The sequence below is a fragment of the Callospermophilus lateralis genome, chromosome 8 (genome assembly GCF_048772815.1).
Source record: "Callospermophilus lateralis isolate mCalLat2 chromosome 8, mCalLat2.hap1, whole genome shotgun sequence".
Taxonomy (NCBI): Eukaryota; Metazoa; Chordata; class Mammalia; order Rodentia; family Sciuridae; genus Callospermophilus; species Callospermophilus lateralis.
The window spans coordinates 133,279,269-133,305,881 of NC_135312.1; the positions used below are offsets into that span (position 1 = coordinate 133,279,269).

Consider the following 26,613-nt stretch of genomic DNA (forward strand, 5'->3'; position numbering starts at 1 on the left):
TGCACCACTAAGCCAGCTAGTGAATTATTTTAATGGAAACATTGTACTCCATTTATTCTTTCTTCCGTAGGGGGATTGAACCCAGAGGCTTTCTACCTTTTTATTTTATTTTGAGACAGGGCCATGGTTAAGTTGCTGAGGCTGACCTCAAATTTGGGATCTTTCTATCTGAGCCTCCAGAGTAGCTGCAGTTACAGGTGTGCACCACCACATTCAGCTGTGCTATCATTTAGACTATTTTCAGATTTTGCTTCTAACTCTTATTCTATTTTTTTTGGTAGTTCTGGAGATTGAACTTGAGGCCTCAAACATGCTAAGTATGTGCTCTACCGTTGAGCAAAAACTCCAGCCCTGACCATAAAATAAAAATATTATCTACCTCCTTTTAAAATTAAGATGATAGCTTTACTCAAATAGGGTTCTTTATTGGAATCAGCAAGGAGAAAAATCTATAGATAAAATATTTTGGTAGGGTTTTCTTTTTTTCGGGGGGGGGGGTGTATTTTCCGTGCTGTGTATTGAACCCAGGGCCTCAAATATGTGAGCTAGGTTCTCTACCAATAATAAAGTACACCTCCAGTCATGGGTTTGTTTTTAACCTGAATACTATATTTTCAGTTTTTCAAAATTAAGAATAAAGGCATAAGCTGGATGCTGTGGCATATGCTTATAATTCCAGCTACTGCAGAGCCTGAGAAAGGAGGTTCACTTGAGCCCAACATAGACCCTATTTCAAAAAAAAAAAAAAAAAAAAAAAATGCTGGGTGTGGAGGCACATACCTGTAATTCCAGCAATTAGGAAGGCTAACACAGGAGGATCACAAGTTTGTGGCCAGCCTCAGCAACTCAGTGAGGCACCAAACAATTTAGCAAGACCCTGTATCACAATAGAAATTAAAAGCGCTGGGGATGTGGCTCAGTGGTTAAGCACCCGAGTTCAGTCCTTAGTACCAAAAGAGAGAGAAAAAATATTAATTACAAAAGCAATATATGATTATTATAATAAAATTCAAATTATTTAAAAATGTAAACAGGAGAAAAAGAAGACTCCCCTTATCTTGACTGCACCAGATGCTATTAACTTCATTTGTACCCTCAATATATTTTTCTTTGCCTATTCAAACAGCTATTCAATGCCTTTTAAAAAAGGCAAAACAGATTATGGTACATATATATGTAGTTTTTCTACAAATAATTATTATTATTTTTTTTTACTTTAGGCACTATCATGGAAAGAAGTAATTACATTAATATGTTATTCTTTTTTTTTTTTTTTAACCTGTCCAAGACTTTATTAGTAGGACCTCAGTGGCCAGTCGCAGAAGAGAAGGGGGTCAAGATAGAGAGAGAAAGGGAGTGGGGGTGGGGAGAGAGAGCGAGAGAGGGAGGGAGAGGGGAAAGGGAGAGGCTGAGAGGGAGAAGAGTAAGAAGGAGAGAATAGAGAGGAGGGTGGGGAGAGGGGGAGAGTAATCTTTCTTATGAAAGATTTTACCCTGTATAAGACCTTATACTTCAACTGATTAACATTCCAGTTATTAAATGTATCATAATTTATTTAGTTGATTTACTATGGACACTCAGGTTGTTTTCAGTCTGGGGTTATCAAGCGTGATGCTGCACTGAATATTCTTGGGTAGATTGTGTGGGTTAGGGTTTGGGATATGTAGTTGTAGGAGTGGTATTATGATATAAAGTGGTGCAGATGGGTGGCCCAAACACAACTTCACTCTCTTGGACAAGTTCTCTGAGTTTCTGTGTTTTAGCCTGTTAAGCAGGAACAACACTTATTGACAAATGTTGTAAAAATGTGAAACAATATATATAAAACCCCTAACTCAGCATCTGGCATGCAGCAAATACAAAATAAATATTATTTTTAAATTGCATATGAATAAATTATCTTGTCTCCGGGGCTTCAACCTGATATTAAGTTTGTTCCTTTAGGGCTGAGGATGTAAGTCAGTGGTAGAGTGCTTGTCTATCATATGTGAGGACCTGGGTTCAATCCCCAATATCAAAAAAAAAAAAAGTGTTTTTTTAAACTGACTATAATATGAACAAAGTTCATTATTCAAGATTTGTTTTGTTTTAAAATTAGTAACCCTGAATATTTTTCTGCTTGTCCCCTGCTCACTCTCCACAGGGAGTGTATATGGGCTGGCTGACAGCTTCTGGAAGTGGAGCCCGGATTCTTGGGCCTGTATTCATCAGTCACGTGTATACTTACTTGGGGCCACGATGGGCGTTCAGCCTTGTGTGTGTAATCGTCCTGCTCACCATCACACTCCTCGGAGCGGTTTACAAGAGACTCATTGCCTTTTCTGTAAGATGTGGGAGGATTCAGGCGTAAGGTAGCTAAGACTATGGTGGAACATACTTGATTTGTGTGGCATTTCCTAGTTGAAAGCTATGCCCCACAATTGCTACGATCCAGTCACCATATACAGGCTGTGGATACATTGCACATTTTGAAAAACAAGAACATATGTAAATAACAGAGGGGATGCTACATGCGATTGTGAATAGTAAGACACATAAAACATTCTAGGTCATAATTTCCTATATTTTTCTTATTATGCCCTTTTGGGATTTCATGAACTAAACAGTGAGTGGCAGTGGTCTATAGGTGTGAAAACTACACTCTTAGTACAGACTACAAAAGTCTCATTAAAATAATGAGAGAATATGCGTTGGAACCAGGAAAGTTCTGTACCAATTAGCTGTATTATAGAATGAAATTATAGATTTTTTTTTGCCTAAAGAGGTATTTTAATTCAAAGACAACTACTTTTTATTTATAAAAACACATTTTCTGTACCTACATTTCCTTGCAAAGTAAAAATCATGACCCTTAAATTCTCCATTTAGCATGCCTGCCATCCTTCCTGTCTTGTATAAATCTTTGTTGTAATATTGCATCTCTGTCTTATTTTAGTTCAATATTTCACTAAACCCTAAATTGATATGTGAGCAAGAAAAATGCTAATATTTGAAAAATGAAGAGGTCAAAATGGATATCTTGGCCTTTAGTGGAGTTACACTATTTAATTCTTGGAAGTGCTAATAATTCACTTTGTATCCATGTATTCAACAGTACATGATTTCTTAAAATTATTGCTATATCCCAACTCCTTTAAGCTTTAGAGAAAAATTCACTGTGATTAAATATTGCCCATCTAAATTACAAGAGGGAACACAACAGTCCCTTGTCTGCAGAGCTGTTAAAGAGCTATAGAATTTTAGCTTCTCAGTTTTTGTCTCACTTTTAATCATAAAGAGCAAACTCCACCCTTGGTTTGGGTAGTGTGTGCATGATGGATAATAACAATAATGATAATTGATGAAAATAATAACGAATATTTATGGAATTCTTTCCATATTCTTGGTAACGTGTAATTTATCACAACTATTCTATAGGGTGAAGATACTATTATTCTACTATTCTGTACTATTCTGTATTACTATTCTGTACTATTCCATTTTAGAGATGGAAGAATGAAGGCATAGAGAAGTTACTTGTCTGGGTCTTTCATCTAGTTCTTAACCACTCTATTTTTCATAAGGTAAAATAACCATGAAGTTGGATTATTAATAGATTACTAATTGTAAGGTAAATTAAGTTACCTGTACCAGTGACTTTTGTTAGCAGAAATATTTGGCAAACAATTAACACCTCTCCCCCAGAATTTTATCATAAAACATATAGCATGTTTTTAACAAGAATATGACAAGAAAAATTCCCAGCTTCTAAAGTTATTCTTTGATTACAATTCAGATAAACTATAACCTTGCAAAACTGACTGCCACCTTCTTTTTTATTGACAGTGCTTTCTTGGTCTAACACCAAAGATAGGGCAATAACGGGTTTTGGGAAAGAGCAGGGAGGTAGTTTGAGAAATAATTAAATAACAGTTTAACTCTTCCATTGGACAAAATGAGTATAAATTAAAGATGATGTAGAGTCCTTAAATTATGGAAAACTAGGAGTGTTTTACATTGCCAGGCATGGTGGCATATGCATTTTATAATCGCAGCAACTTGGGAGGCCGAGGCAGGAGGATTGAAAGTTTCAGGCCAACCTGGGCAATTTGGCAAGATCCTGTCTCAAAATAAAAAGTGCTAAGAATGTGGCTCAGTGGTAGAGCACCCTGGGTTCAATGCCCAGTACCAGGAAAAACCAAAAGAACATATTTAGAAAAAGATATTTTTGAAGACCTAAGCATATTTTGAGTGGATTTATAACTTCATAAAATATTCTATTTTGCTAAGCTTGTCTTGTATTTTCTTACATAAGGTGAAATAAAGTTTATAACTTTTTTATCTGGACAAGGATAAACTATTTGCATCTGTTCAAGAATTAATTTATTTTGAGAAGAAATTCTGTGTACTATTGTAGATTCATGTGTAATTTTGTCTGTTGTACTATGAATGTTCACTTTCTAATAAACAAATTATTGTATATATGTACCTTAGCCTTAAAATTTTAACCATACTTTCAGTACATATTTAAGGGGACACCCACTATATGACAATTACTATGTAATTGTTGAATATAGAGCAGGAAAAATATACAGAGCCCCTCCTCACAGGAGGCAGGAATCTCAGGCCTGAGTTTCATGTTTCATGGGCGAGTATGACTGAGGAAAGTGCTGTGTGAGGAAACAGGAGTGTAGGGAGCTCTGAGAGTAACAGGGAACCAGGACCAGGAAAGTTGGGAGCATGTCTCTAATGAAGTAATGATTACCTAAGACCTGATGGAAGAGGATGATTGGGATTGGTGAGGAGTGGGACAGGCAGGACTTATAGGAGCCCGAGAGGTGAGATCATCTTGGAGGTCCCAGAACCAAAAGCCGACCTGAGGAAGCTGGAGTATAGTGAGGAGGAGCAAAATTCTGTTAGTCGAGGCTAGGGGAACCAAACCAGTCAGGATTCCTTGTTAAATTGAAAGCCCTGATTCTAAAGAAAATACCAAACAAAACATTATGAATACATTTCTAGTAAATGTCAACAATTTCTAAATAATCCTATCAAGTTAAAATCTCAACCACAATGAAGTGACCAACTCAGATGGAAGAAGGTATTTTGACATGTATCTTGACAAAGGATGCACACCTAGAGTTCTCAATGCCACTGAGAAAATGCAGACACCCCAATGTGAAAAGGTAGATTGTCATTCAATAAAAGCACAATTTTTAGTAATAGGGGAAATGTAAATTAAAGTCAGATTGTTCCTCATCCTCACCAGAACCTGGTGTTGGAATCATTTTAAAATAGTGCGAATTTGACAAGCACAGAATAGTACATTTGTAGAATTCTATTATTAATACTATTCTGTACTATTCTATGCTTGTCAAATTGGCACTAATTTAAAATGACTACAACACCAGGTTCTGGTGAGGATGAGGAGCAATCTTTCATATACTGCAGAAATATAAAAAAATTGGCATTATCTACTGAAGTTTAAGATAATTCCCAAGATCCAACAAGTTCATGTCTTGAATTTGTGTGCAGGTGCACCAGAATCCCAGTGACTCTAGGCTGAGGCAGGAGGATCCCAAGTTCAAGGCCAGCCTCAGCAACTTAGTGGGATACTGTCCCAAAATTTAAAAAAAAAAAAAAAATTGTGGGGGGGGCAGGGGCTCAGTGGCTAAGTGCCCCTAGGTTCAATCCCCAGTGCCACAAAAAGAAGATAAATACAATATACACCCCAAAAAATGACCTAGGAGGAAACATGAGGTTAAATAGTCTATCAGATTTGTGGTTTCATTCTATTTATAAACGTGAGTCTGTATATGTATATGTATGTATGTATGTATGGTGTGTGTGTATATATATATATATACACACACACACACACACATAAACACACACACACACCTAAAGGGGGTGGTGATGAATGAACCCAGGGGCTCTACCACTGAGCTACATCCCTAGTCCTTGTTATTTTTTTTGAGACAGGGTTGTTGAGGCTAGCCTGGAACTTGTGATCCTCCTGCCTTATCCTCTCGAGCCACTCACTGTGCCTGGCTCTACTCTTGTTTTTTCATTAGGAATGGCTATCCCACTATCAAATAGTTCTTCATGCCAAATAATTACAACATTAAGTTCTTCAGTGTTAAAATGTTTGCATTAAAATATACATATACATTCATTTAAGAGAATAACATTTAACTTAGAAAATTATAAAATTTGTTTCCTAAACAAGAAAATTTAAAAATCAGTTTGTAGTAACTTATTTTAAAGTATTTAAATAAGCCAAAAGATAAAATTACTTCTTGTTATATTTATTTTTTTTATAAAATGTATTTGCCAAAATGTTTAAGCAGACACTGGTGCTACAAAAATAAATATAAAACAACTATACATGTTTACATGTTACTTATAACATAAATACATATTATTTACATGTTCAAAAATTCCAAACTACAGCATATTTTGTCCATGATTCTCAACATGTCTGGGAAGTAGAGAAACAATAAAAGCATAAATACACCACACACCATTTATATTTTTGCTTTTAAAAAAACATTCAATACAAATATACTCAGTAAGCTTGAGGGTATGTTTACAGAGCAAAGTTAGGCATCCTATTGTACTCTGCGACCAATTATTTGTTGACTCAAATTTCATTCAGTTTTCTCTCAGCACACATCCTTTACTGTACAGATTAAAATTCTCTTTAATAGGCTTTCTGAAGAAGCTATATTAAATAAAAAGTCACTTTACTTGAAAGCCAACCAAAAAGTTATTTATTAAATGTAGGTATCTTTTCAATCAATGAAAACCAGGAGTTGCATTAGAAAACATCAACAGGATGGAAGAAAGACACTGTAATTTCTGTTTGATGTATTCCGGTAATTTTTCATTGTCTCCATACCTAAGTGAAGTAAAAGAAAAAAGATAAAACCATAATCATCTCTCCATTCTTAAGGAATACCAAAAACCATATTATATTTTTTATTCTTCAATGACAAGAGATCTCAGGAAAAATCATCCACGTGGGGTTGGAGTTATGGCTCAGTGGCAGAGCACTTGTCTTGCACATGTAAGGCACAGGGTTTGATCCTTAGCACCATATAAAAATAAATAAACAAAGATATTAAAACAATCATACACAATTATTTATTAGTCACCTCAATCTAGTGAAGCATACCCATTTTTTTCTTCTTAAATAGAATAATTAGCCAGGCATGGTGGCACAGGCCTGTAATCCCAGTGACTGGAGAGGATAAGGCAGGAGGATCATGAGTTCAAAGCCAGCCTCAGCAACTTAGCAAGGGCCTAAGTAACTCAGTGAGACCCTGTCTTTAAGTTAAAACAAAACAAAAACAACAACAACAAAAAAAACAACATAAAAAGGGCTAGGATGTAGCTCAGTGATTAAGCATTCCTAAATTCGATCCCATAAACATTTAAATAACAACAAGAAAATAAAAAACTCGAACTAACTATATTTTCTGAAACAAGGATTCATTCCTTGAATGCTTTCCCAAGGAAACACTAAGTTAAACATGAATACATTTCTATTAGATGTTAAGAACTTGCAATTGACCTTGTCAGTAGAATTGCAGCATTCATCTGTGAACATGTATCCCACCCACTCTACATCTGCACCCTTCCACTTCTGGAGCATTTAAAGTGTTTTTAACGATTCCTATGAGCAGTTACTGAAGTGATGCTACTGCACATACACATGCATTTCACAAAAAGCATGAGAGCCACAAATTACAGTTGCCCCACACACGTCTACTACAACAAAGACCACATGAAGCAGCATGTTTCTGTTAGCACCGCCATGTCTCAGGTATTTCTAATAAGTCATGTTTTATTTATTTATATATTTTTAAAAAATTTATACCTTTATTTCACTCATTTTTAAATTTTTTACGTGGTGCTAAGGATCCAACCCAGGGTCCCGCACGTGCAAGATGTGCACTCTACCGCTGAGCCACAATCCCAGCCCAACAAGTCATGTTTTAAATATGGAAACTTTTTCATGCTATCGACAGATTTCTTATTTCTGGCATGATGCCCAGCACACATATTCATGCAGAGTGAATAAAAAGTTGTCACTTGGCATGTTTAGGGGACAGTTTCCAGAACCCCCATAGATACCAAAATCGAGCCACTGTCTACACAATTCCCTTCCATAATATGGAACAATATTTACATATCACCTATACAATCCTCCCATTTACATTAAGTCCTCTCAAGATTACTTGTAATATCAAATGCAATGTAAATTTTACCTAAATAGTTATACTGTATTATTTAGGAAATAAAAAAAAATTCTGTACACATTCAGGACAATCTTTTCAAATATATTTGACCTGTTGTTGGTTGAACTGTGGATGTGGAATCTGTATATGGAAGGCCAACTGTTTACATTCATTAATCACTAGATCAGGGGATATACCATTTCATTTGGGAAAAATAATCAAGTTATTTTTTATTTCATTTTCCAAATGTATAACTGAGTTTTTGTGTATTTTTTTGTGGTTGTAAATGGACAGTATGCTTCTATTTTACTTTTATGTGGTGCTGAGGATTGAACTCAGAGCCTCACACATGCTAGGCAAATTCTCTGCCATTTACAGCTCCAGCCCTCAAGTTATCTTTAAAAAACAGATACGTTTCTATGCTTTTTTTAGGTATACTACTTTCAACTTCATTAGAATTTTCTGCAAAGGTCCAACCTAGTTAGATTATGGAGTAAAGCTGCACAGAGGTATTAGGGATGTAGGTCAGGTGCAGAGCACTTGACTAGTATATGCAAGCCTCTAGGTTAAATTCCCAATAGCCTTGAAAAAAGGGGGTTAAAGTTATCTAACGACTTGAATGGATTAGGAGCAGATTATTCATACCAATTGCCTTGCATTAATGTAGATAATTATAAAATAGGCATTAGAAACATGATACGATCTTCTAAGAATAATGAACACTTTGAAGAATGGTAGCCAGGGGAGTGGTGGTGCATGCCTATAATCCCAGTGACTCTGGAGCTCAGGAGGATAGAAAATTCAAGGCCAGTCTCCACAAGTTACCCAGACTTTGTCTCAAAAAACGAGACGGTAATTTTATTATTTTTGCATAGCAAGAAAGCGAAATGTATAAATGGTGTTATCTGAACTAGTATTTTTAAAAACTTACCTAGTTGTTTGACCATTTGGTGACGTGTAACTGATAGAAGACACTCCTGCCTGGACAACCAGCTGGGACCCATCATTAAACTGAACCCACACAGCTCCACTAGTTAACTAGAAAAATAATAAGCATACAAATTGACTCTACAATAGAGGATCTGAGGTTCTTAAAAGGTACTCAAGTTGAACATATCAACAAGTTTTCTATAGTTTTGAAACTCCCTCCAGTAACTGTAGATTTAGGACTGGAATAGTTTTAGCATTGAGAATATTCATGTCTTTTCTGGGTTAATCCTTTAATAGCTTAAGTACTATAATATTAAAATTATTCTAAATGTATCCCATTTCTCACCAATTTCCACTGTAAGTGTTTACCCCTCCCCTCACACAGTATTTTAACCCTTTCTTTGTCCTAGTGCCCCTAGAGTTTCTTCCTTGCCTGAAAATATTACATCATAGCCTTTGAGACTTCTTTTAGTGATTCATGTTAAATGGGGAGGCACATGAAATAGAGAAACAAACATGGACACTGGAATCTGAGAGACCTAGGTTTACATTCAGATTCTGCCCACCAACAAGTAGTATAGTTTAGGATCATCCAAGTCAATGTAACATTATGAACTGTAATTTTATTATCTTTAAAAGGGGATAAGTTTATTAGTTTTTTTTTGGATAAACTATATAATGTATATGAAAAATATGGCACCAAAAAGCAGGCACTCAACAGATATGACCTACCCTCCAAAAGTAATAAGGGTGCATTGTTCTTAAGTGGAAAGTAAAGGGACATAAGCCATGCTTAAATCTCCACATTTTAAGCCTTCACATAATATACACAGGGGTTCATGCTGTGAGTTTGAAACTCAAAGTTGAATTAACTTTAAACACTTTAACTTTTCCTTCTTTTGCCAAATTAAATTTAACTCTAGTCAGATTGATTACAAATGGTTTCTAAAACTCACAATATTTTTGATATTGTTCTGCACTAATCACAAGTAACCATTTTCATGACCTGTACTTTAAAAACAATTGGTAGGCAATCTGTTAACAATAATAAAAGTTTTCCACTGTATGCAAATAAAACATTAAAAATTTTTAATGATTTAACCAATATAAAAAAATAAAAACTTCTACTTAAACCATTAAAAGAATTTATATTTTTGGGTGATTGTCTAATCAGTGTGAAAACCAAAAGAAATTCATACTGAGAAAAGTCATTTTGGTAGAAACTTCTCACCTGTGTAGCCCAACCAACATTTTTCACAAAAACAGACTTCAAAAGTTGTGCTGATGTAGGAAGACAATCTTTTAGATTATTAGAAGAGACGTTTGTTCCTGAAGCTGTAGTGGTATGTCTAAGTCCTTCAGCTGTAACTATCTACAAACAGTAAAAACAGGAAGATATTATTCTTTACTGTTTTTATAAGCCAACTTAAGCAAAAAATAAGAATTACTGGATTTTCATTAGCTTTTTAAAAAAAAAAAAACAAAAAAATTAAAAATACAACCACATTATTGAAAATGAGAAAAATACAGAAATGAAAATAATACCACTGTTATTTTCTTTTGCATTGATCTTTTCTCCCCAAGAGATTTTTTTTCATAGCTTCATGTCACAATATGTAGGTAGGACTAAACACACATATCCATTTTTTTAACATTGCATTTTTCTATATATATAGTCTTCGTTGACATGATGGTTCATTGAGTAAATATAAGATATTTAGGCAGTTAATATTTTACTAGTAAAAATAAAACAACTATGTACATCTCAAAAGATCAAATTAACAGTATGTGAAAGGCTCATTGGCTGGTTCAAAGGACTTAGAAGGCCTTTGAAGTTCAAGCAAGGAGTATGTGATACAGTACCTCAGGAGTAGCCTGGAAAAAAAAGGTAGGTATACTAAGGTCTCTTCTATCTTGGGCGGCTAAGGGAAGTGGGGCAGTGCTGGGAATAGAACCTGGGTCCTTCATGAGGTATTTAATTTTTTATGAAGGGCATAAGGTGGTCCCTGAAGGGGTATGGACAGAAGTGACACAGATTTACTTACAGAAGGACTAAGTATGGGTGCCTGGGTTGGAGTAGTAGCACTATTCATGATCAATCTACCCAAAGATGGTGCATCTCTTATTGCGCAGTTTGGATCCACACAAGGAGGTGGTGACAGGGCCTTAGGTGAACTAGTATTAACAGGTTTTCTAAAGAAAGAAATGTTCAAATATATTCCTTTAAAACTTGCAATTTACAGATGTCTAAAGAATGTTTATGAAGTAAACCAAACTTTTTTTTTAAAAAATCTTAGAAACTTTAGCCATGTTAAAAAATTTTTAAAAATTTACCTTCCCACAATTATTGGGAAAAAGGGAGCACTCCCACTCTTCTTTTCCTCTCCTGAAATTACAGATTCCAGTGCTAAACAAATACGATGAGCCTATTTCAAAAGAAGAGTGTTTTCTGTCAATATTTGACCTAAGTAATTTGTAATTAATTATTATTAATTAGTATTAAAATTTATTAGGTATGTACCTCATTAGCATGGTCCATGTATATTTTTATTTCCTCTTTTAAGCTATGAATTTGATTTTCATCCTTTAAAGTGTAAGATTTCCCAGTCTTTTCAATTACTTGAATTAATTCTTCTGTTTTGTGTATTTTTGCTCCTAGAAAATAAGCATAATACTCTTTTTCAATTTATTTAGATTTATTTATTCATCATACCAGTATTTAATGGCATTCAGATCAAGATATCATTTATATTCACTTAGAAACATAGTTGATGGACAGCTATGTGTGTCATGTGTATCCTGTAAAAGATGTATGACTTAAAAAGTAAATCATCTTCATAGAATACTTAAGACAGAATGTTCATTAAACCCAATCTTTCTGCCCCATTTATAATTCTTATAATTTGGTAAATGTCCACTTGAGTTTCTAATTAAAAAAAAGGATATTGTTTCATGACATTTTTTATATCATCAATCAAGGTAGGTACAGTTAAAATGAAGTGAGGTAGCGAAAGAGGACTAATATATACATAGATGATAATATAAATTATTTATAGGAAGGTATATATAAACAAACTTTGGTTAAAATGACTTGTCATGAATTAAAAACACAAGCACATGACTACCAAATTACAAACTACAGGAAAAAACATGTTTTAAAAAATAGTACTTACCATCATAAAACCAAACCTCAAAATCAGCATCAGGAGAATTCTCCATCAAAATACATTTAGCATATCTTGTAAAATAAGTGATTTTGGGAGATTTAGATCTTACAAGCTGAACAAATCTGGAAGCATATTGATATTTTCGCCAGTATTTTTCTAAGGGGAAAAATTAGTTAATATTAAGGAAGAAAATATTGACTTGATAATAGTTTTATCTACCTGTTGTGATTTTTAATAGGTTCTTGTTTGTTTCTGAAAGGCATCTCAATTAAATCTTATTGTTCAGTGCTTTTCCCCCTGTTCATAATATGCAGAAGCTGCATCAGGAGTTAACTTTGATTAACTACAATTATAAATGAAAATGTTTGTAGCACATGATTTCAAAGATCAAAAAATTAGATACTTCATATTGCAATTTTTAATGTGACTATAGCTACATTACTAATTAAATAAGTGCACCAATTATATTTTGGTGGTATATGACTAATATTCCAGAGTTAGTTTTTACTTTTAAGCAGAATAAAGTAGTATTATAACACAAAATATGAATACTAAACAACGAATTAATAAGGTATATCAAACTGGACCAGATACCAAGTACAAGAACATAACCTCCAACATGACTAAAACCAAAATATTCATAACCTATAATACCAATATACAGAGTTTAAGTATATATACTCTCAAAATTTATTTCCTGTTAAGCTTACATACCTGGTAAATTGTCAAAGTTGTACCTACTGATGTTATCAGTAGGTAAGGGCGGTTTATCAGCAAGAGGAAAGCCTCTTCCATCATTTGGATAATATATAGTGATCTGCCAAAAAGTTTTTAAGACTTTTGATTATATACCAATAACTTAGAGCACTATATTTTGTTAACAAAATATGAAAAAGGTTCAAGCACAATATTAAACATTATTTTATAGAAAATGGTATTATCTAGCATTTTATTCTAATTTTCTTTTTAAACTTAAATCAAACTTCAAATTTTTGATACTAGTTATAAATTTTATTTGTTTATTGCAGTGCTGAGAATCAAACCCAGAATCTAAAACACGATAGGCAAGCTGCCTACTGAACTATATCCACAGCCCTACAATTATTTTTAAAATGGAACTAATTTATTTAAACATGTTTGGCATGCTATTTCAGTTTTTGAATTACAGGGACTATCATATCAGAAGACTGCTTTTAAAAAAAAATTTTAGAGATCTCCAAATGAATCACAATGCTAAACTTAGCTTAGGGGAAGATATGCAGTCTCGAGATAATAACTGTACATTACCATATTCCCATCACTAGATATTTGAAGTACTTCTTTCACATATTCTTGAGATGCATATTCCTTTAGAAGCTCCACACACACCTCCTCTGAATCAAGTATGCTCACCTAAAGAGAAAAAAAAAAAAAAAATCAATAAAAATTTTCTCATTAAAACATCTGACACACATGATACTTGAGAAAATTACTTAACCATAGCAGAAACAAATATTAAAGTCAAAATGAAATAGCTGCTTCACTCCAACAGTCCAGACCAGAAGTATATTTGAACACAATTGTGAGCCATAAGGTGCAAAGATGAGAATGTACAATGAAGTGGGAAGGGATAAACAGTGAATAAAAAGAAAGCAGAAGGCAGGGCGGAGAATAAGGACTTAAAAGATAATAACAAGCCAAACAAAGGCAAGACTGGGGGAAACGGGAAACACCAACAAACAGGATGAACATGGAATTTAAAAAAAAAAAAAATCACCATTCCCACTTCACAAGTTTTAAACTATAAAATGTACGTACTCTTTTTCTTTTAAATAATTTTAGTTGTTAAAACATCAAGGTATAATTTCTTGTTAGTTTCTCTTGGTATTTAAGCCTAAGTTAAATGTAGAAATAAAAACTAAAACCAAAGGTTAATATTAATTCACTGATTTGAACTGTGCATAAACTAATATTTAGAGTATAGAGCTAATATTATTTTTAAATGTTTTATATTCAAATCTACTTTCTAAAAACAGTAATTTAAAATTCAAAACTTATCAGCATCACTTCATTATTCATAAAAAGCTAGATGGAAACAAAAGCTATCTTTCCATGAATATTCAATCTTTTTTCTTTTTATATAAGTTTATCATTACATATTCCAAAGTCCAGGATATTATAGGGGACTAAAACATCATGTTTTCAAAAACTGTATTTTTAAAATAGTATCAAAGAGTAACTTAGGAAAACAATGTACTTACCACAGCCTTTTTAGTTTTCTGTCTGATTGGTTTTAACCTGTGAGCAATCAAAGGAGACGTAATGCTTCGCAATGTGTGTTTCTGATATCCCACTGTTGACTCCATACCCCTAGTCTTGATTTGTTCTGAAAGAGGATCTAAGCCAAAAATAGGTTCTTGTTGAATTATCTCGGGTTTATTGCGCAGTCCAGTCATATATTTCATAGTATTCAGCTGTTTTACAGAAGCTGCCTTATCAGAAGCATCAGAGTTCTTTTTGGCTCTTGTACCTCTCCAAGCATTTCTTGACATGTTTTTCTGCAAATCTGGATGTATAAGAAAATCTCTCTTTGGGCTAATGCTGTTGTGCTCGGTAGTTTCTCTTAAATGAGCTATCATATATATTGAAAAAAGCAGTTTAGTAAATAATTAAAAAGTCACAGATTACATTGACTATATTAGCGCCTTTTTTGTGTGTGTGTGTTGAAGATTGAACCCAGATTATTATGTAGGCCATGGAAGCACTCTATCCCTGAGCTACATCTCTAACCCTCTGCATTAAGGGAAAAAAAAAGTTATAGAAAAATAATAGTGTATTTTATTCAGGATTTTTACTAAATGAGCAGATTTTAGTTGCTATTGCCAAAGGTAGAACAGTCTGTGTAAATATGCGAGGTTATAGATACATTAATTTGTTCCAAAATAATAGCCATTTTACTATATATATATGTATAATGCTCTTATATACCTTAAATATGCAAAAGAAAATTTTATTTTAAATAAGAAATTATTCTATAGTCTAATATATGACATAAAAAGTCAGTGATTTTAAAAGGGTATTTTAAACCAGATCACAAAAGATATAATAAGCCATCTACTTTTCAATCAAGGCAAAAACTAGTCACTGCAGGGTCACTGCTAATTCTAATGTGAGATTATATTCCAACAAAAGCATATTTGAGAAGAATTTCCACATATCATTCTACCTAAATAAAAACCAAAACATAAATTTATTATTTAAGCTAAGGAACACCTGTCCTATCTTTGCTTAGAAGGTATACAACTAAGGGAAAAAAACACCATGTGAATAGCTTCAATATTATTAATATTTCACATATATATATGTGTGTGTGTGTGTGTGTGTGTATATATATATAGTTATATCCACATTTTTTGAAGTTCTTAAGAATTTTACCAATTTATGTTTTAAATTGTTATTCTAGAGTTCACATGGGAATATATACCACCTCCCTCCAACACTCAAGGGTGGAGATTTGGCTAAGTGGTTAAGTGCTTGCTGGCAATGTACAATGCCCTGGGTTCAATTCCCAGTACTGCAAAATACAAACCAAATGAAAAACATCTCTCCAACTCTCATTATGACAGAAAAAAAAAAATCTTTTTTTTTTTTGGTACAGGGGAAGTGCTTAACAAGTGAGTCACATCCTTAGCCCTTTTTAATATTTTTTACTTAGAGACAGGATCTCAGTGAATTGCTTAGGCCCTAAATTGCTGAGGTTGGCTTTTTTTTTTTTTTAAGTTGTTGATAGACCTTTAGTTTATTTACTTACATATGGTGCAGAGACTTGAATCTAGTACCTCACATACTGGGTAAGCACCCTACCACTGAGCCACAACCCCAGCCCCTGAGGCTGGCTTTGAACTCATGATCTTCCTGCCTCAGCCCCTAGAGATGCATATGCCCGGCCAGAAAAATATTTTGTAACAAAAATACTTTAAAATCATAGCAGCCTCATTACATTACTTTAAAGAAAAAAAAAAGGTTATTTCTCCATCTCAGACAAATCCATACTGTCAAGTAAAAATACTTGTAAATACAACAGAAGTAGAGCAAGACGTACATTATCAGTTTTATCATTAAAAAAAAAACAAAAAACAAACTTGAATTATTTCCAAGGATATTTTCAAGTACATAGGAAAAGATTAATTTCCTTTGGGGATTTTGAAAATCATATACATTTCTTTTGAAAAAAGAAAAAAACAAATAGACTCTTGAGATGACAAATAACACTCTGCTTAAATTACAGCCACTATGCACTCTTTTGTCTGTGAGGTAATACAACACTTAGTAAAAAATGATCTCCTTCTCTCCATATGTTTTATAATTTTCTCTTTTTTTAAATTATTATTCCCCATCCCACCTTCTGTGAATCTGTTATGTTCAATATTTCAATGAAATTGACAGATGTGCATTAAAATAGGTTGGAAATCATAATCTAAGCTTATATATCCTTTACATGTTTTCAGATGCTCTAATCACTCACCATATTACTTGTCTCAAAAGAATCATCTAAAAACATAATATTTATTTCAAAGTAAGTGGCATGTTTGTTGCTCAAGTTACAGTTTTTATAGGTGTCCCATATTACTCGGTTAATATTTACACTTTGCATCTATAAATAAAATAATGACTCGAATGACAGCTACTTGAAAATATCTAGGTTTTAGTAGCCATGTATTTAGATGTGAAATCCAACTGGCTGACTATAGTGTCCATTTCGGCTTCTACTTAAAAATAAAGTCAAACATCTTTTGTTTTATAGGCACTGACTTGGTACTTATTATGGAGAGTCTTCAAGAGAGGGCTTAAGAGAAAAGCTTCTAAGACAGACTACTTGGGTTGGATCCTGGCACTGTACTTAATGGCTGTGCAACTGAATTCTGTGTACAATTTCCTTAGCTATAAAATAAGAATAACAACAGTATCTTCCTCATATGTTTTTGTGAGAATATAACAAATACATCATATATGTTGAGTATTAAGAATAATAGCTGACCTTACGGTAAATATTAAAAACATCAAGTTTGACTGTAATAATTCAGCTTTATTGTAAGATGTTTTATTTTCTTTAAAAAGCCCCAAAAGAAAACTATAATGGCCAGGTGCAATGGCACCTGGAATCCCACTGGCTTGGAAGGCTGAGGCCCTAAGCAATTTATCAAGACCCTATGTCTAAATAAAAACTAAACAGGGCTGGGGATATGGCTCAGTGATTGAGTACCCCTGGGTTTAATCCCTGGCACCAACAAAACAAAACAAACAAAAAACAAAAACAAGGAAACTTCAGTGCTAAAAAGTGTGTAAGTCATTAGTTTTTAATTAAATACTACATTTAAAACTCACCATTCATTTGCAGATTTCCAAACCACTGTTGTACAATTTCAGTTTGAGGTGTCTGGTCTGAAAATGGAAAAGGACTTTTTCCTGGACAAAGATGATTTGAACTAAAGAAAAAAAAAAAAACCCCAAGTAATAAAAAGTTAAAGTAATTAAAAAAATGATTAGGCAACTTTTTGTGGGGGACACTAGGGAACAAACTTATGGCCTACCATGTGTTCTACCATGGTACTTTACCCCCAGTACCTAGCCAACTTTTTAATGTAGAATAAAGACAAATGTGAATTCCAAAAAATTTTGGATAACTGTAGAAAACAATATTTGCATAATTACATTGTCTCTAAAACGCTGAATTCCCATGCCAGAATGCCAGGGCATTGTGATGATGTTTCTATATGGCTGTTGCCCTTTAATAATTCAAGCATAAAAATCATAAAAAAAATTAAGAGACATGCAAAAAAAATCATTAAAACAATTAGTTTTTCATGTTAGAAATAGTACTAGTACTATAATTACTCATCATTCAGGCTCAACTTCTTTTTGTTTGTAGTCATTATTAGAGTACTTCAGGGATCAGATTTGTTTAATACATGGTGTTTTGCATATATATATATATGAAACTAAAAACTCCCAAGAATTAAACAGAGTAATAAACATATTCATCAACACATACACTCACTTTTGAATGACAGCTTAATCATAGCTCTAAATTAATCTTCCAATACTTTAGTAATAAAAAATGAAAATCATCATTGATAAGTGCCTCAGAAGCATCAGTTAAAAAAAAAAGCATTAATTATTCATTGCCCTAGTAACCTCTTTATTTAGATGCATCTTCATATTTGTGCTAGTATGTTTACAGAAAATAAAATACTTATGATATTCTTACAGTGCTTGGTTGTTATCAGGTCTTTCAAAAGATCCAGAACTATGAGATGTCTTTTCTTTAAAGAAATGAAAAATATTGACATTGCTGTTTGTGGGTGGATATCGGTCTTCATTTTCTTCTATTCCTGATCTTTTGGACTTTGAAAGTGTTTCTGCTGAGTGACATCGTTCCATTGTATATGTTTTTGCTCGAGATTGACTATTAGAAGTGCCAGATCTATCAGAGGAATGGGCTCTACGGAGGTATCGAGAATGTGGCCTTTCTTCTGCATCTTGAATTACTCTTCCTCTTCCACTGTTACTGGTTTCATGTGCTTGATTTCCCCACTGAGTACAAAAACTGCTTCCATCTCCTGAAGAAAAGTCACTTGAATTTTTATGCTTTGGAAATACAGTCATTTTATTTGGAAGTGGCTGGCCAATCAAGAGTCGTCTTCTGTCAAGTAAACTACCACTTACACTGGTACTGGAAGAAGCCGTAACTGCAGTAGAAATTGTGGCATGTCCACTATCAATTGAGTCTTCTACAGTTCCTAAATCTTTACTTTTTGTTGAAGAATTTCGGGACATAAAAGGATGGTCCAATATTGAAGACAGACTTAAACGATCTGCTGGATTTCTACGAAGTAGCTGGTGAATAAGATCCTTGGCCTCTCTTGACAAAAACGTTGGCATTTCATAATCTGCCAATACGACCTTATTTAATGTGTTCTTGACTGTGTCAGTGTCAAAAGGTGGTCTCCCAATTAGTAATGTATAAAACATGCAGCCCAAGGACCAAACATCAGATTCAAGTCCATGTGCACTTCGAGTTGCAATTTCCGGTGAAATGTAATTAGGAGTTCCACATAATGTATAGTGCTTTTCATGTGGCATTGTCAATTGAGTTGCCAGCCCAAAATCGGCAATCTTGATATTCATATTACGAGTAAGTAAGAGGTTAGAAAGTGTGAGGTCCCGATGTAATATGCCATGAGAATGAAGATACAACATTCCTGTGATGATCTGGTGCATGAAGTGTCGAGCTGTGAGGATGCAAAAAAGAGAATTTACAATTGAGAAGATGCAGCATTTAAAATACACTGTGAAACAGAGGCAGATATGCTAGAGTATAATATTAAATTATTAGCTTGTAGCTAGAATTTACCAAAGTGCAACTTTTGTGGTATTATAATATTAACCAATTTCTGTTAAATATACAAGGCAATAATTTTAATCTTTGCTTTTCCCAAATAATGAGCAGTAAATTTCATTAACAATTACGATTGATTAGGGAAATGATAACCAGAGTTGCCTAACAATTAAGAAAATTATTTTTAACTGTATGAACAATCCATAAATCTATACTAATTGTAAAACAGAAAAAAAAGTTAACTTTTCTTTGATATCTCCCAAACACTCCCAAAAAGTAGTCACATCAACAGTTTGTATATAATCTTTTGTTTCTCTGCTTCAAAATATTCTAGCGAATTAGGGGATTAAAGAGTGGATAATTCTACAGTTTTTGGAAGCTGAGTGATAAGTTCGAAGGGATTCACTGTACTCAGGAGATCCACATTTTCTTTCTTTTTTTGTGTGTGTCTGCGTGTGTGTGCGCGCGCGCTTATGTATATTTAAATCTATAGACATATTGTAATAAATGCTTTTTAAATATACAGTTTTATTACATTTTATTTCTATGGCAGTACCATAGATCTATATTTTATTTAATTGCTGTTGAACATTTGGGTCACTACTGCTATTTCAAGATTAAAAAAACACAATAAACATTCTTACACACGCTTATTTTCTTGTGAATGTTACGGCAATTCCTCTATAGTACATTCAAGATATAGAATCACTGGACTGAAGAATAAGAAAACATATTATTTTATTATTAAAAGGCTCTATTTGGGGGTTGAGATTGTGGCTTAGTGGTAGAACGCTTGCCCAGCATGTGTGAGGCATTGGGTATGATTCTCAGCACCACATATAAATTAATAAATAAAGGTCCATCAATGATTACAAATTTAAAAAAAAGGAGATCCTTTAACGAGTAGGCTGTCCCAAATCAATGAGTGAAAAATGATACTTGTTATTTGGGTTAGCACCTTCATGATGACTACTATGTTAGAGCATCTTTTCATATATTTTTTGGTTACTGGTACTTTTTCTGCCATGAGATAGTCTGCTCATATTCCCCACTATCTGATTTGATTATCTTTTTAGGTGTGTCTTTTTAAATATGAATTTCCAGTCATTCATATATGTGTGTGTGTATGTATATGTATGTATATATATATATCACACATACACATATATAACACATAAATATGGCTTTTCTGTGTGTGTGCTCTTAGGGATCAAACCTATCTTTGTCTTTAAGTTTGTTAAAAGTACACAGAAGTTTTTAATTTTAATTCAAACTGATATTTTTTCCTTCATTGCTTTTGCTAGTTCTGTCTCATATGAAAAAAATGCAGTAATCATCATCAATATGTGTATGGATTTTTCAATTTGTACTACTATTTATTTTTCAGTTTTCGGCAGACACAACATCTTTGTTTGCATGTGGTGCTAAGGATCGAACCCGGGCCACACGCATGCCAGGCGAGCGCGCTACCGCTTGAGCCACATCCCCAGCCCCGAACATAAACATTTTTGAGTAAATATATATGACCAAATTGTGTTTCAACAGATTGAAATGCTCAAAAAGCTTATCAGAACCCATCTTTCTTAGCTCATCTACGATCCCAGTTAACAGGGGGGAAAAAAAAAGAAAAAGAAAAAGTAAAAAGCTTAGTCTGACAATATATGGAACTTATTTGATTCTGATTTAAATTGTAAAAAATTATTTCTGAGGAACTAGGGAAGTTTGAAACTGACTTTGTATTCATAGTAAGGAATTATTCAGTGTAATAAAGACTTTGTGATTATCATTTTTTAACATCCAGATTCTGTAAAGATAAATACTAAAATATTTGTAGATAATAAGATGTCTATTAATATGCTTCAAAATATTCTAGCGAATTAGGGGATAAAAGAGTGGATAATTCTACAGTTTTTGGAAGCTGAGTGATAAGTTCGAAGGGATTCATTGTACTCAGGAGATCCACGTTTTCTTTCTTTCTTTTTTTTTTTTTTGTGTACCTGCGTGTGTGTGTTGCTAGGGATTGAACCAGGGCCTTGTGCATGCGAGGCAAGCACTTTACCAATGGAGGTATGTCCCCAGTCTTGAGATCCACATTTTCTAAAACAAATGGTTTCAATGGCCATCATCAGTGGCATTGTAAAAAGCATTCTATATTTACAAGTTTACACAGTAAATTGCTACCAATAATTTAATTTAAAATGTGTTTTGGGGATAAATGACAAATTTCTTATTTTCTGCAATTCTTAAATTGTTTTTAAGAAGTATAGCATTGTGTGTGCAGGATCCTTTTCTAGCCTAAGGTAACAACCGAAACAGTTTTATTAAATTTTATAAAATAGCACATTTTTTCAAAACATTTTTTGAAAGTAAAAAAGAAGCTTACCTTCATTTTCTGAGAAAGGTTTCATTCTATTCTTTAGGTATCTATTCATTTCACCATTATGACACATTTCTAATACCAGGTACACATAATTGTTATCTTCAAAATAGTTATATAGCTGAAATGTAAAAAAGTATAATAAATTAGAATTTAAAAAATTCAGTATCCTGGGCTGCTTCTATAAAATTGTATCTTACCTCCAAGATAGAGGGATGTTTCAATTGACAATGTATTTTCACCTCATTTTGGACTCGCTGTACCATTCCAGCTTTGTACATGGCTTTTTTATCTATCTGAAAAAACAGAAAAGTTTTAAATGTTGATGATTAAGTTTCAAATATAAATTGTTAAAAGTCATCTTTGATCAGGGTGCAGTGGCATACTCCAATTACTCAGTATACTGAGGCAGGAAGCTGGCAAGTTGAGGCCAGTCCCAAGAACTCAGTGGGAAAAAAAAAGTGGGCTGGGATGTAGGTCAGTGGTAAAGCACCCTTGGGTTCAATTACTAGTGGCAGAGGAAGGAACTAAGTCACCTTTGAAAAGAAAGTATATTTTAATTTAAAATAGTTTGAAGATATTTAATATATGTCTTTGAGATCAACTTACTTTGTTGGGTCTATTTTTCCTCTGATTATCTAGTAGAGTGGACACTAAGTAAATCTGTCCAATGCACTCTAGTACCCTCTGTCAATTTAAATACTTTAATAGCACAACTGTTCTATGCATAAGAAAAATCCAACTTTAGTCAAACTTTAATCCAAATTTCCTTTCCCTTTTCCAACTAGTTTAGATAAATAATTCTCAATTTGCTAATGTTTATGTTATTCCTATTAGATTAACTTCTATCAATAGAGAATAGTATTTTGGATTAATACTTATACTGTAATACAGAACTACACACAAATGTATTATTATAAAAAAATTATTTGATTTCTACACTTGACTCCAAGTATGCATAACTGAAACACACCTGTCTACCGAACATTAATGAAGATAAAACATTTAAGCAAATTAATGCTCCCCCAAAACGTCCTTAAGCTTAACTGCTGAATTTATCCATATTGTCTTTTGCCTATATGATGTATTCTTTACACCATAATCAAAGAAAAGGTTGGTCAGTACGGAATTGTGACATCTCTAGTAGAACACCTTTAGCTTTTTGCAAAAATAACTTTAAAAAAACGTTGATTAATACAGTCTTACCATTTTGATTGCAACTTCCAAACCAGTGTGAATGGATTCAGCTCTGTAGACACCAGCAAATGATCCCTTACCGAGCAGATTTCCGACTTTAAAATCCTTAAAAAGTAAAATTAGATATTATGTGTGATGACTCTCAGGAGTAGAAAGGAAGAATGATACGAAGGGCCTGGAAAAATGGGATGCAAAGGGTTGAGAGGAGAATTTGGCAAAATCCAGGAAGGTATTCCACCTCGATATAGCAGGCGTCTGCGGTGGAAGGCATGGCGATGCCCTGCAGGACTCCCCAGCTTCCTGGCCGGCCAGCCTGCGCACCCGAGCGACTCCACCGCAGCACAGGCTGCACCTCCTCTCGCCTCCACCCGACACCTGGGAGCCCCGCCACAGCTCCCGCCGCGGCCAACCGCCATCCCCCGGGAGAAGGGGGAGGCGGCCTTGCTCCGGCCGGCGCGGCGGCTCCAGCGGGGTTACCACGGACGCGGCGGGGCCGGGGACGCCGCCCACCGGTGCCGCCCCCGCCCGAGCGGCGTCCAGAGGCTGGGTCCCGCCCCACCGCCGGCCCGGCGCCCGGCCCGGCCCCAGCCGTGGGCTTCGCTCGCCCCCTTCCGATCCGCAGCCTCGGCCCGCCACTCCCTTCACCTCGATCTTCTCGCCGATGCAAGTCGCCATATTCTCAGGCCCGGGCCGGCGCTCCCCGGGTCAGGTCCCTTTTCACAGTCCCTTCGAGGTGGAGCTCCAGGCAGCCAGCCGGTCGTGGTGCCCATCAGGCTCTGCCTTCTAGGCCGCCGCTCCGGGCGACGACGCTAAAGCCACCGAAGGAATTCCTCGACACCATCCGAGGCTTGGGCGGTGCCTCTGCACTCCCATTTTGAAAAACTCCCGCCGGTTGCTGTTCAAGCGAGACTAGTGGTGACGTCAGGAGACGTCGCTCCGCAGAGACAGGCTGGCGCGCATGCGCGACAGGCATTTCCCTCACGCGTGCGCGACAGGCTCTCCTTCGCGCTCGCCGCAGCTTCCGGGAAAAGAGCCGAGCGCCGGAAGCGCAGGCTGTCGCGACTGGCTGTGGAGTGCGCTGAGGTCCAGCCTGGTGAGAACCCAAGTGAGACCCGTAGAGCCGCAGGCCTTAGAGACGCGAGGTTTACTGCTGGTAAGTCCGCAGCTTCACCTCTGGAAGGGTACTGCCGCGTCCTGGGAGGGCTCAAAACTGCCGCAAGGGCGCGGGTGTGGTTGGTTGAGAAGTCTCCCTGCACGTGCGAGGCCTTGTTTTTTTCCCCAGTACCTTAAAACGAAACAAAAACAACAGAAACCATTTTAAAATCTCAGGTGTACACTCCACGGAAAAAGCACAGGAAAAAAAATCACCACCTTGATTGAGGAAAATCTCTTAGACCTCCCCGGCTGACAGCAGAAGTTTTTCATAGCAGGTTAATGAGCATGGTGCTTTTAGAAAAGGCATTCGAGGGAAGGACACGACTTTTGCGTTCGGGGAAACCACACGGTAGTTTATTCCGAGCCAGACGGGAGTGACCTAGGCCCGGGAACGCAGATTCCAGTTGCCTTGAAGTGTACTGAAGAAATCCAAGTTGGAGGCAGAGAACAAAGGTCGTCGTCCTCCGTGCACTGAGTATACCAGGGGTGCTGGGCTGAACACAGGTTAAGTCAAATGGGAAAATGGACTGCGTTCTCAGGGAGGTTGGTCAGGCCTGAGTTCTGGAATTCTGGGGAGTATCAGGGATTGAATCTGGAGATGCGTGACTACCGAGCCACATGTCCAGCCCTTTTTTATTTTGAGACAGGGTCTCACTAAGTTGCCTAGGACCTTGTTGAGTTATTGGGGCTGGTGTTGAACTTGAAATCTTCCTGTCTCAGTCTTCTCAGCTGCTGGGATTACAGGTGTGTGCCACCAGGCCCAGCAGGTTCTGTTCTTTTGCCTAATTGACATGTCAGGGTTAAGTCAGATGCAGATGATCAGAAGTAGTGGATTTTTTTCTTAGGGGCTGAAGTAACCCTTGTCTCAAAAGCTGCCAGTGCCTTACCTCTCAGCTTGCCTTCCATTTTGTCTCTATTTGAGAGGAAATAGTTGGCAACTGGTGCTTGCTTGAAGAATTCTATCATAATAGTTTATTGTGGAATATTTAAAAGAAACCTCTCCAGGGTAGGGTTGATGCACTGTTTGCAGATAAGACAATTGTGGTTTTTTTCAGGAAGGTTCTAAAATAAATGCACAAATTTCTGTCTATTTCTAAATTGAAAGCTGTGGAGAGTGGATGAGCCCCCGGGTCTCCACTGAGCCTGTGGGATCATCAAAAGCCAATCCCATGAAACATTCTTTGCCAAAAAGGCAAAGATATTAATAATCTTGACCCTCAGCTCTGATGCTAACAGGGACATTCCAGGACACTGGGTTTCCTGGGTGCAGTAGGGTATTCGTCACACTTGATACTGAGTTTTTGAAATTAAAATTAAACAGTAGGATACCTACAAAAATGTTTCTAGTTTTGAAACTTTTTAGTGCACAAAGAAACCTTTTTTTTTTTTTTTTTTGGTGTTGGGGATTGAACCCAAGGCCTTGTGCATGTGAGGCAGGCACTCTACCAACTCCCCAGCCCGCAAAGAAGCCTCTTGGTAACTTCAAATTAGAATAGACACCTTATGTACTCTTAATGACTTCCAAAAACTTCTGAGTGACATTGATTGATTACGTCCCTCTTTAAAGTTAACTACATCAAAGTTAGTTAGTTCACTATCCTCAAAGGAGATCCACCTCTGTCTCCTCAACAACTGACTTCAGAAGCTAAAACTGCACTGACTCACAAAGACTCTGCTCTTCAAGCAGCCCAGCTTACTATGGTCAATCTAAATAGATCTATTCAACTACTGACTTTTCCTGCTACTCATATCCCTACAGAAATTCTTTGGCAGGAAACAAAAATTATAAAATGGCTCCACCTGCTACATTCTCCTAAATCCTTAATGCCATTTTCAAGATTAGTTGCTCAGTTAATTTCAAAAACTCAATGAGTACAGCAACTCTTAGGGCTAGAGCATTCCCTTATTGTAGTTCGTTTTACTACTGCACAAGATTGGCTTTGACAAAATTCTGCAAGTTGACGGATTACACTTGCTAATTTTTCTGGCCAAATTGATAGCTATTACACTTTGATAAAATTTCTATAACAACTTTTGTTTTCCCTAAAATTGTTTGCACTAAACCAATTTCTCAGGCTCTAATGGTTTTTACTGATGGGTCCAGCTCAGGGAGACCAGATTAAAATTTTTGCCTTACAACCCTTTTCATCAGAATCTATAAATATTTACAGTGACAGTCCTTATGCAGTG

At 35.5% G+C, this 26,613-nt stretch overlaps 3 protein-coding genes across 12 annotated transcripts in view; 2 read left to right on the forward strand and 1 right to left on the reverse strand.

The window, feature by feature from the left end:
* The window catches only part of Mfsd8 (major facilitator superfamily domain containing 8), an 86,622-nt gene extending 82,155 nt beyond the window's left edge, over window positions 1–4,467 (forward strand). For all 4 annotated transcript variants that reach the window (XM_076864279.2, XM_076864280.2, XM_076864278.2 and 1 more), the window contains exon 12: window positions 2,144–4,467. In XM_076864279.2, coding sequence (XP_076720394.1) covers window positions 2,144–2,350 — 207 coding nt within the window. In that variant the 3' untranslated portion in view covers window positions 2,351–4,467. The remainder of the gene's footprint in view (window positions 1–2,143) is intronic.
* A 1,955-nt stretch (window positions 4,468–6,422) lies between these two features.
* On the reverse strand, window positions 6,423–24,152 carry Plk4 (polo like kinase 4). Its single transcript, XM_076864752.2, has 16 exons — window positions 23,914–24,152; window positions 23,278–23,373; window positions 22,272–22,367; window positions 22,078–22,192; window positions 18,564–19,587; window positions 17,681–17,781; window positions 14,557–14,693; window positions 13,604–13,708; window positions 13,031–13,133; window positions 12,323–12,472; window positions 11,671–11,804; window positions 11,484–11,575; window positions 11,195–11,342; window positions 10,381–10,521; window positions 9,151–9,257; window positions 6,423–6,877 (listed from the first exon to the last, which is right to left on the reverse strand). Exons 1-16 carry the CDS (start codon window positions 23,941–23,943, stop codon window positions 6,775–6,777), a joined length of 2,682 nt encoding a protein of 893 aa, XP_076720867.2. The 5' UTR covers window positions 23,944–24,152; the 3' UTR covers window positions 6,423–6,774.
* A 135-nt stretch (window positions 24,153–24,287) lies between these two features.
* Window positions 24,288–26,613, forward strand: part of LOC143405900 (uncharacterized) — a 38,958-nt gene continuing 36,632 nt past the window's right edge. For all 7 annotated transcript variants that reach the window (XR_013092131.1, XR_013092133.1, XR_013092134.1 and 4 more), the window contains exon 1: window positions 24,288–24,421. The gene's annotated coding sequence lies outside the window, so the exon portion shown is untranslated. The remainder of the gene's footprint in view (window positions 24,422–26,613) is intronic.